The sequence below is a fragment of the Zingiber officinale genome, chromosome 3A (assembly GCF_018446385.1).
Source record: "Zingiber officinale cultivar Zhangliang chromosome 3A, Zo_v1.1, whole genome shotgun sequence".
Classification (NCBI taxonomy): Eukaryota; Viridiplantae; Streptophyta; class Magnoliopsida; order Zingiberales; family Zingiberaceae; genus Zingiber; species Zingiber officinale.
Genome location: NC_055990.1, coordinates 97641852 through 97652767, shown reverse-complemented (window position 1 = coordinate 97652767; position 10916 = coordinate 97641852). Strand labels below are relative to the sequence as shown.

Genomic DNA, 10916 nt, shown 5'->3' with positions numbered 1-10916 from the left:
TCACTTTTTGCCACCATTGGCTGTTATTAGTACATATTATTTTGGTCAAGACGAATATTATATTGCTTGTTTTGGATGCACTATTCATACAAACAGCACTGGCGATACATATGTTTATCTTGGCCCATGTCAAGTGAATCAATTACATGTTGGGCCAAAGATGGGCAAAGAAAAGACTAAGATGAACAACAAAGAGCTAGAACCAAGATGCGCACAAAATACTTTGTGAGACTATGATTAGTATTGAAGGTCAAAAGTCAAGGATCATCATGCAACTAAACAAGAAGTTTGAGAAAACCTATTTGAATTTGTATTCATTGATAGGTTTATTATACAAAATAATCTGGTTAGCTTGTATATCCATAAATTGAACCATAATTGAACTTAGAAACCACTCAGTTATAATTCCACCTATTGGAGATCTAATTAGGTCTAAGTTGAAGTCAATTAGGTCTAAATTTAACGCTAAATATACTTATTTGACCCCAAAACTAGTATTGAAATAAAAACTCTGGCCTAGAACCTTTCGACGTCCAAAAACTCCTCCAAGTGTTTGGAACTTCATCTAGGCCATTTTCTTCGGCTGCTTGCATTATAGAGTTAGCACACAAATATAATATTAAAGAAACATAACTAATTTGATAGTCTCGGGACTGTCAAATTAGACTATTAGGTCCTGACCTTTGAATTTCTAGTGAAATCGTAGGTTGAACCGACGTCTTTTGTTCCCTTTAATGGAATGTCCTCACCTACTCCTTTCAAAAGAGTTTACCTAACTTACCAAATATCCGGTCTTCCAGATCTGTTTGGACTTCCTATTCAGCATTTAATCCTCCGACTCCTAGGACTTCCTCTCGATGTTCAGTGCTCCTGACCCATCGACCTGCTAGACGTTCAGTCCTCCAAAGCCGTCTAGCCTTCTTGCCTAGTGTACTCGATTTGTCAAGTCTTCTGCCTAGTATCTAGTCCAATTCGCTTACTAGGACTTTTCCTTGCCTAGTATCTAGTTAGCTTGACTTACTAGGACTTTTACCTTTGCCTAGTATTTACTAGGACTTTTATCTTACCTAGTATTCAGTTAGTTTGATCTATTAGGACTTTCTGGTTGAGCTACTTGTACACTTAGTTAAACTAATTAGATCACAACACAGTTTAACTTTAAAGTTTTTGTTAATATCAAAGTTAAGTTTAATTATCTAGTGTTTCATGTACCAACAATTTTTTTCTTTTTTATTATAGTAAACTTAAAGTTAAGTAAAAATATACACTGAAAATATTTAATGAGAAAAAAAAACTTCCTCCCCTTAATCTTGAACTCTCCTCTTGAATGTAATTTTTAAGATATTTTTTTTTAAAAAAACTTAAAGTTATACTAAAATACTTAACTTTTATATATTCTCCCCCTTTTTATCTATATAAAAATTTTAGTTTCAATCCAGATTTTGAAAAAAAATTCAAAGACAGAATGTTTCAAAGGATTTTTGAAAAATAGTATAAAGCTTGATTTTTCAAAAGAGATTTTGAAAAACATGTTAACATTAAATTTTCAAGGGGAATTTTGAAGCGACTTTAAGGACAAATTTTGAAAAAATATTTCTAACATTTGAAAAATAGTTGAAGGTTAAATTTTCGAAAGACATTTTAAAAAATATTGAAAAATAAATTTTCAAACAAAATTTGGAATAATATGGTTCAATTTTCAAAAAAAATTTTCAAGGTTAGAATTTGAAAGAACACTTGAATGTTAAATTCTCAACATGAATTTTAAAAGATATTGTTAAATTTTCAAAAGAATTTTGAAAAGGACGACACTTTAAGGTGAAATTTAAAAAAAGGTATTTTGAAAAGAAACACACTTTAACATTTAAGAAAAAAATTGAAAATAACAAATTTCACTTTTAAAATTACTTTAGACAATGAATAACAAATTAAATAACATACAGTAAAATAGTAGTTAAAGCATGATTAATTTTAATTACTTATTTTCTCATCTCACCTATTTTAGATTATTAAACATGTTAATTCTACGAGTTCTTTGTGAGATAGTTTTTCATTAATTAGATTAATTATGAAAGTATTAATTAATTAAGGTTCAATTTTGGAATTACTAAGGTATGTTTAAATTAGGTTTAAGTTAAAATTAAAGTCAGGGCATTTCAATTTAATCATGAGTTCAATTTTGGAATTTCTAAGGTACATTTCAAACTCAGGGCATCCGATTTCCTATCCATTTCCATCCACACCCACTCCAACTCACCTCCGTCGTTTACTCGGAGAGGTAGGCCGGTGGTTATTGGAGCAACAATCACTTTCTTAGACAAAGCGTCATAAAGAAATTTAATGTCTAATTTTCTTGCTAAAAGGTCAAAATCTAATTAATAGTTCAAGTTAAACAGGATTTTGGAACCCAATATAAGTTCAAGTCTATTGGATTGACTAAAAATTTCTTAGGGACATAACTTTTTGAGATATTCCTAATTTGTCCCTTGTGGTATCTAAAATACCAATTTAAATAATTAAATGTTCTAAAATTTGTATTAGATGAGCATGCATGGTTATTTAAATTATTTACTTGTATTTTTAAATTATCATTTTCTAATTTTGATTTGTCTAACTCTTCTAAAGGCAAGATATAGCTAGTATTACTTTTAAAATTTTAATTTATTTTTCTAATTTACAGCAATCCTTAGTTAACAGTTTAATAAACTTAAATAGTTTATCAGGAGGAAGAGATCGTACTTGACTTACCTTATCGATCTCGTTGTCCGTGTCTCCCCTTGAACTGTTGCTATCTTCCGACGTAGCTCCCCCTTCATCGATGCTCTCGATGCTCATTTCGGAAGAGCTTGACTTGTAGTTGTCGTCTTGATGACTTGTCATTAGTGCAAGTCCGGAGAAGGCCTCGACGTCCGATTCGGACGACGTATCGTCTGACGTCGCCTTTAAGACCTTGTGTTTTTGGACATGCTTCTTACCTTTGTCCTTGTCCTTATTCCTTAGCGTGGGGCAGTTTTCCTTGACGTGCTCTTCTTCGTTGCAGTGGTAGCAGCGGATCGTCATTTTCTTTCTACCCTGCGGATGGTTAGTATTTTCATATTTACAAAGTTTCTTGAAACGTCTTATCATCATAACCATGTCCTCGTCGTCGAGAGAGGACTCTGGCTCAGGTTCGTCTCTCGATGCTTTGAAGGCGACGTTGTGCTTGGGCTTCTTTGTACCTGCACATCTTGATTCATGCACTTCAAATGTCGAGAATAATTCTTCTAAAGTATTTTTTTTAAATCTTTAGAAATATAAAAATCATCTACTAGTGATGCCCATTTCGTATTTCTAGGAAACGAATTTAGTGCGTACCTTAGCGAATCTTGATTACTTATCTTTTCTCCGAGATTCGAAAGTTCGATGATAAGCTCTTTAACTCTTGAGTGTAGATGCGCAGTTGTTTCGTCTTCTCCAAGTCGTAGGTTAGTGAGCTGGTTGCAAAGTACAGAAAGCAAAACAATAGTTTTCAGAACTTGTCGCAACGAGGAACTATCAGAAATTCCAAGAATGATAGCTCGGCCTCTAGTGTTGAATAATGTTCATCGTCGGATCCAACACCAGCTTGTGCAGAAGACTGAGAATCATTGTCAAAGAATTGTGCTATAAAGTCCGTTATCTCTTTGTCGAATAGAGCGTCGCAAGGCAATGATGTGTTTCCTTAAGCCAGCTCCCCAACTTTATTCGTAGATAAACTTTAGTCCCAACACTTTCAGGATAGATGAATTATCGAAAGGTGATGCAGTTGGAGCTAATATTATTACCTGAGCATGGTGAACGAGTGTCTTGTGAATCAAAATCTGGTGTCCTCCCGAAAGAATCTTGTGTTTCTGTCTTATTGGAGATTGATGATGCTGCAAAAGGGTGACCCTGTTCGTAAAAGCTGAAGAAAGTGGTTCTAGAATCATCCTTAATAACATCACTAATATGACTTTTAGAATCACTTCGATCTTCCAAAACTGAGTACTCAGGATTAAAGTAAGACGATTCTAATATAATATCAGGTTGCTGACGAAGTAGCTTCAAATGAGGATCACAGTTGATCAATTTCTCAAAATTCTTGCTCAACAAGGTCTGGGGACATTGAAGTAGATGCCTACCTGCAGCATCCATTTGGTGAAAGTTATAATATAGGAACAACCGAACACGTAAAATTCTGATTTATCTATGTTTCGAAAAATTTGAGATAGGCAACAAACATATATATCTTCAGGCAAAATTTGTTATATCACATCAAGCTTAGTTTAAATAGATTTGATCAAATAATAATCTGACATTTGAAGCACAGATCGAAAGAGTCAAGGAAGGCAACATGCCACAAAGGATATGCTTTACATTGTAGATCATCATATAAAACTTAATATTAATAATATTCATAAAAAAGGTATAGTTTAACTAATTTAATCAAATTTAAACAATTGACAAGGAAGCAACTACAATGTTCAAAAGACAAAGGCTTAGATTTTGCGCTACCAAAGTTTAGATTTTGCGCCAACTTGCAACAAAAAAAGATGAATTTTAGTATATGAGGGAAAATATAATTTACATCTACTTGTGTTTGTATGCTTAGCCGTTGGTAAAATCTCGAGTTGCTTGCCACAGTGTATGCTTCCTTGGTTGAGAACCAGTTGCTCGGAAGAAAAGAGGTGGTCTTGCCAACTAATAAACAATTACCAACACGTTACCCATAAGAAATGACCAATATATACCAACACAAATTGAGAAAAATAAATCCTACCACAATATCCAAAGTCCCATGGCCACCTTCAAAAAAATACTGCCTTAGTTGCAGTAATGTTGGACCAGTGAAACTTAATCTTGCTCTTCAAGCCACCTTCGAGAACTTCCCATACAAGTTTATGTTTGGCGAAGTAACATTTTGCCACTAAATCACCTTCATATCTAAACACACACTGTTTGCCAATAAAACATAGTGAACTTCTCCACAAACTTAACCAATCTGGTAAAGGATTACTTGAGAAAAGCATATGAGAATTAGAATGCACTAGATCACCCATAAAGAATTCATGAAATCCACCTTCAAGGAGAAAAGATAGTGACCGGAAAAAAACTATGTTCCAATGGCAGATCCTTCGTTGATAATTATAAGTGAAACTCAGCAATAAAGGCAAGTAAAACTGTTCATCATTTCCTTTTTGGTGGACCGTATCACAGAAAGTTACAAATACAAATAGAAGGAAAAGAATAAGAAAAATTCTACGTAAAACAGAAAGATTGAATAGATTGCAAATACAAGAATAGAATACCAGAATAATGCATAAACAAAAACTTCCACAAGAACATAAAAATAATAACAGGGAGGAGAGATGTATCATTTACGTAATCCACCAAATGTTTCCTTATAAAATCCTCACCTCCCATGTCCCAATCTTCAATAATGATGCAAGAAAATTCGAAGTTTTGATCTTGCTCAGTGAGCTCGAAGAAGGTGAGAAGCCTGATTGTTCACCAACTTTCGAGCCCTTTGAGCTAGTGAAGCATAAAGTTTTACCTGCCTTTGCTTGAGAAAGCATCATCTAAATCATATCAGCTAGAGACGGACTCTTCCTGGGGCTCAATGAGATAAACTTAATGAGAAGAGAAGGTGAGGGATCTACCTGCTCACACGAAGTGCTCGCATCCCTGGCCCTCTTGTGAAGACGTACGCGCTTCTCGTCCAAGGGTTCCTCCATTTCCAACTTCATTGCCGGAGGAGGCGGAGCCGAGTGTGGGGTGGGATTAGCTCGGCGCTTGCCGGAATCTGAAGTCCAAACCATTTCAGCAGAAGATATTCAAAGTAGGAACCCTAGAACGCCAGTTCCCACTACAACAAAAACATTAAAAAGACAACGGTTAAAAATCGTTGTCGTATGCCCTTTAAAACCGTTGTAATTGACAGTGTTGTTAAAAGTGGAGGCTACGATAACGGTTTTAAACTGTTGTCTTTGAATGAATAGACAACAGTTTTGCAACGGTTTTAAACCGTTGTCTTTGAATGAAAAGACAACGGTTTAAAACCGTTGTTGTTTAGAACATTTTTTACCTGTTACATCCGTTTTTGAGGCTACGACAACAATTTTTAACCGTTATCTTTGTGGGTGATAAACAACAATAACGGTTTTAAACCGTTGTTTTTTAAATTATTATCTTTTAATACTAATATATCATATTTCAATATAAATATATAATAAAGAATCATAATCACAAAAGAAAGAATATTTCCCATATCTATGTCATTCAAAATGTTACTTATACAAGAATTACAATCACAAAAGAATAAACATGTCTAATATTCAAATACAATTTATCTCAATACAAATAAACAAATAAGCTCCATTTACAACTAATGAACAATAGCCAACAGACTAAAAACTTGTGATGGTGGTTCATGTCATGTAGGATTGCACTTAATTATTATCAACCCAAGTCCCATCACAATCTTCAACTTGTAGGATTTCATTGAATTACTTTTTCTCACTTGCTGATTCTTTTATACCAACCTTTTCCAATATTATTGATCATCAGTTCCATAATAAATCCTGTCTTCCCCACACTAGCTCCATCAAAAAGTCCAATCTTTCCACCCTTTGTTAAGGCACCAAGAGATCAACAACCTGTAGATATCAAAAGAAATACACTATTATACGTATGAAAAAACTTGTTCTGAAAGAATTATAAATACACACATGTTTTTACAACATGTTAAGTTTATACAGAAGTAGACCATAACCATGCTTTCTCTGATCCCTTTTTTATATACTCATCATCGAATGTGGAATTTCATAGACTTGCAAACCATGCTTTCTCCATTTTACTCTAAAAAAAATATAGTTACAGTCATAACAAGCAGCTAGAATAGCTAACAGCAGCAACAAAAGAAGGATTCATAGAGGAAGTCATGTACCTTTTGTTTACATAATATTAATGATCCATCGCTGCTTCACACGCTAACATATCATATATATGTGCAAAAATTCAACACTCAAGTAAGATCTCAAATCTTACGGATGTGCAGTTTGCATGAAAACCACAAAGTAGTATACAAAACCAGTTTCAACATTACTTTATTTCTATAAAAAAGCAAGAACAAACTAAGTTATTAAACCATCTAAACTGTTAATCACTTTGTGCAGTCTAGAATAAGACTTTTTAAACTGATAATCACTACTATCTCAATGTATATTCACTACAAATATAACTGATAATCGTCACAAAAATATTAGTCTTACAGTAATGTGTTTACCAGCAAATGATATATATGGTTGAATATTTCAAAATCTTAAGATGTTGGAAATCACTTCCTGCATTTCAGAATAAGAATAATAATAATAATAAAAAAGATGTTCTACCTAGATGTCATACTCACTAAAGTTTTAATAATCATGATATTTCCTAGGAGAATATATGTTAGGACCAGATCATGAGTCATCAGCCAGAATTGGACCTACAAACTAATTTTATGAGAAAAACGGGAATGGTTTATGCATCTTAACCCGAGCTTCATCTTTAAATAATCAAAATTATTCAAATTTAATGATCACAGATTCTATTGTAATCCACAATGCATCAGCTCCATGCAGCTTTCTTAACTTGGAGTAATAGTTGCGCATTTGATTGCTACGTTGTATCTGCAACCATATCAAAATAGCTTTAGAAGAGACGAAGACACTATACTATCAATTAACAATTCAAAACACATTTGAATATTGCTTAATTTTCAAAAACTGGTTTAGTATGTCAGTCATTCCTAAAGTTAACAATTTCATATTCTAAGAAATAAATTGCAAACAAAGGTTAGACTGTTTTGAACACAATAAAATTCATTAACCTGGTACTATAAATCAGTCTAGATGCACTAATTGACTAGGTCTGCATAATGCCCATTGTTATTGAAATATTAGCAAATTACTAAACGTTAAGAAAACACACCTTCAAACAAGAGCTAACTACTGCCTCGACTCATCTGTGTGCAGTCTTTTTTAACTTATCTTCTTAGTTATGAAAAAGTCCTAACTACTTTTAATATTTAATATCGACCACAAACCACAAATACTTCTGCAAATTCCTAAACATATCACTTAGCACTAGGCAATGGGTTGACTGTATTCCGCCTGCATGTGCTTTTTAAAGCATCACTTGTCTTTATGTTGCCCTTTTTAGACTTCCAATCAGCGTGCTTCAACAATCGATTACTTATCCGATCAATTATGGTCTCATTCCTCATAGAAATGCACAGCTTAATAAATATTTAGACTTGAGTTTGGGTCAGGTTTAGATAGTGACATTGTATAAACAAATCAGATTTAGATCAAGTTCATGTTTGAAATTTGCAGCTAACCTAATATACATTTATGTCTATAATCAGAAGGTTTAGAAACTATTTATCATATTTTTATAGGATTTAGGTAAAAGAAATAAGAACCTGAGACAGATTTAAACAAATTCAGACAGCAAATACATATCAGGCTCAAGTTTAGGTAGTATAAAAATGCAGGTCCAGACTGGTATGGAACTACACGAGTAGATCTACATAATATAGTTTGGTATGGAACTACTAGCCAACTTTCTGAACCCTAAGCAAGCATGCCCAATATAAAGTTCATTAGTCCGTGCTATCATGATTATGTCTACCATATCTTTTACTTACCCTCCTGCTACATATTCCTTTCTTTTCACAATAAGTGAAATTGTCCAGTACGACATCTAATAATTGTCCAATAAGTGAAATTGGTCAATTATGTAGGCTATATATACAAAATGGAAATGGAGTTCAGTAAAAAATGATTTTTTGAAACTCCAGAATGTGCAGAGGCATACAAGGTTTCCTGGAACTCCATCTAAATGGCACTGAGTATATTTATATGGTGGACCTTTAATTTCTCTAGATTTAGAATATTGTCTGGTCCTCTAAAATATTTTTCCCTTTCACACAAAGAAAGGAAGGATGATACAGAATTCTCAAAAATAAAAATGAAAGAAACAAAAACTGTAGTAGTTCAAACAACCAAGAGATTGTCAATAAACAGAATACAGTTGTCGGAATGCATAACTTCACTAGATCTACCTTCAACATTTCCTCTAAGTCATCATTATACAACATGTGAATAAGACATGTAACAGAATTTTGCTCCTCCTTGAATTCCTCTTCATCAATCTACATCCAAAGGAAAGATAGAGCACAGAAGAAATTAGGTTGTTTGTAGTATAACTTAATATAATACCTACATCATAAAGAGATACAGAAATTTATCTCAAGCAACAATGCTTACACTCTTGACCGGCTAAGACTCTTATTGAGAAAAAAAATGCACTTTATATAAAAACTTTATCTAACTGGAAAAGAGTAATCCAATGCACACCTCATCATCTTGAGTTTCATCAACATCTTCATATGCCCTTTTACCACAGTAGTTATGAACATCTTGAATCAACATGACAATCTAAAGGTATAAAATTTAAAACTCTATAAGATTTTCTCACAAAAAAATGGTTACCTAGAAGTTGCAGGATAGACACATCCACTTGCATTTGCAATACCAAAACCATAGATTAGCATCCTATTCTTCCATGACTTTCAATGATTTGATAAGCTAAGAGAAGGGGCTGCTTGCTTGGATTTGAGAAGGTGAGCATGACTGTAGAAGGGGTTGTTTATTCCCTCTCCTAGTCAGACTGCTACGAAGAGGTATCGAAGAGCACTAGGTCAGCCTGCTATGAAGAGGGAATGAAGGTGGGTGGTTCGGCGGAGATGTTCAGCGAAAGAAGGAAGCAACTTAAAAGGGTTATGCAGAAAGGAGCTCAGAGGAGCAGTTAGGCTGAGAGGATTTCGCGAAGAGGGGATCGTCGGCATAGAGCGGGTTTGACAGCGTGAAGAGATACAGAAAGAAAAATATGAAGAGATCGTGGATGCAAATGCTTAGGGTTTGAGAAGGCAAAGGAGAAGGGAGACGCGACGACAAAAAATTTCGGGGAGAGGGAAAGAAAAACTCGGCGGTAAAAAATGGCGAAGAGAAAAAAACGGTGAGGGAAAAAATAATGGTATTCAACAATACTTAATAGACAACGGGTTAAAAAACTGTTGTCGTAACCCCAAAAAAAACGCACATAGACAACAGTTTTAAAAAATCGTTGTCGTAGCAAAAAAAAAGCATAAATAGACAACGATTTTTAAAAACCGTTGTCATGGGCCAAAAAAATTGTTAAAATACAACGGTTTTTGTTAAAACCGTTGTTAAAAGGCAAAAAAGCAACGATTGGGTATAAAACCGTTGTCATTTGAATGTTGTTGACTTAGGATTTTCTTGTAGTGGATCTGCTGCTTCTCCGTAGCTTTTACACTTCGCTCGTGTAGAGGTATTTCGCAAAAACAGAGGTGGAGGGATTTGAACGTATATCTGTTTTTAAAAAATAAAAAAATAAAAAACTTTATATTTAAATGAAATTTGGGATATTTAATAGGTGGTTATGTCAATATTTAATTTATGGGATATAATTATAAAATTTAAGATATTTAAAAAATAAGATATTTAATTAATAAAGCAAATGTAGTTACCATAAATAAAATGTTATTATCCTACTAAGTGTAAAATTAGTGTTCTTATCCTACAATATGTAAAACCTAAAATCTAACTTATATAATATATTATCACCTGTGAATTTAACCTAATTAAATAATACTTTAACTAGCCGATTATATGACATTTATTATAATATCATTTTCCCTAATTCTTTTTACCCATGTTTCCCCTTCCCTCCCCTTTCCTCACCTCCTCCCAAACAGAGGGTAACGCCGACTCTCTTCCTCTTCTCCTCTTCACCTCTTCTCACCACCACTCGACGCAGCAGATCGACGCCAGTCGGCTGCCGGCTGTCAGCCG

The 10916-nt window shown here is 33.8% G+C and overlaps 1 protein-coding gene across 7 annotated transcripts; it reads right to left on the bottom strand.

Moving 5' to 3' along the window:
* Window positions 1–6375: 6375 nt before the first annotated feature.
* Window positions 6376–10044, bottom strand: LOC122052113. 7 transcript variants are annotated; one of them, XM_042613526.1, is made up of 5 exons: window positions 9534–10044; window positions 9399–9460; window positions 9104–9193; window positions 6726–7667; window positions 6376–6653 (listed from the first exon to the last, which is right to left on the bottom strand). In XM_042613526.1, the coding sequence occupies exons 1-4, from the start codon at window positions 9583–9585 to the stop codon at window positions 7560–7562; spliced, it is 312 nt and encodes a 103-aa protein (XP_042469460.1). In that variant the 5' UTR covers window positions 9586–10044; the 3' UTR covers window positions 6376–6653; window positions 6726–7559. The 7 variants fall into 7 exon arrangements, 6 of the variants coding, with proteins under 6 accessions (XP_042469460.1, XP_042469463.1, XP_042469462.1 ...); XM_042613529.1 differs by having other exon boundaries at window positions 6736–7667; XM_042613528.1 differs by having other exon boundaries at window positions 6739–7667.
* Window positions 10045–10916: the final 872 nt, after the last annotated feature.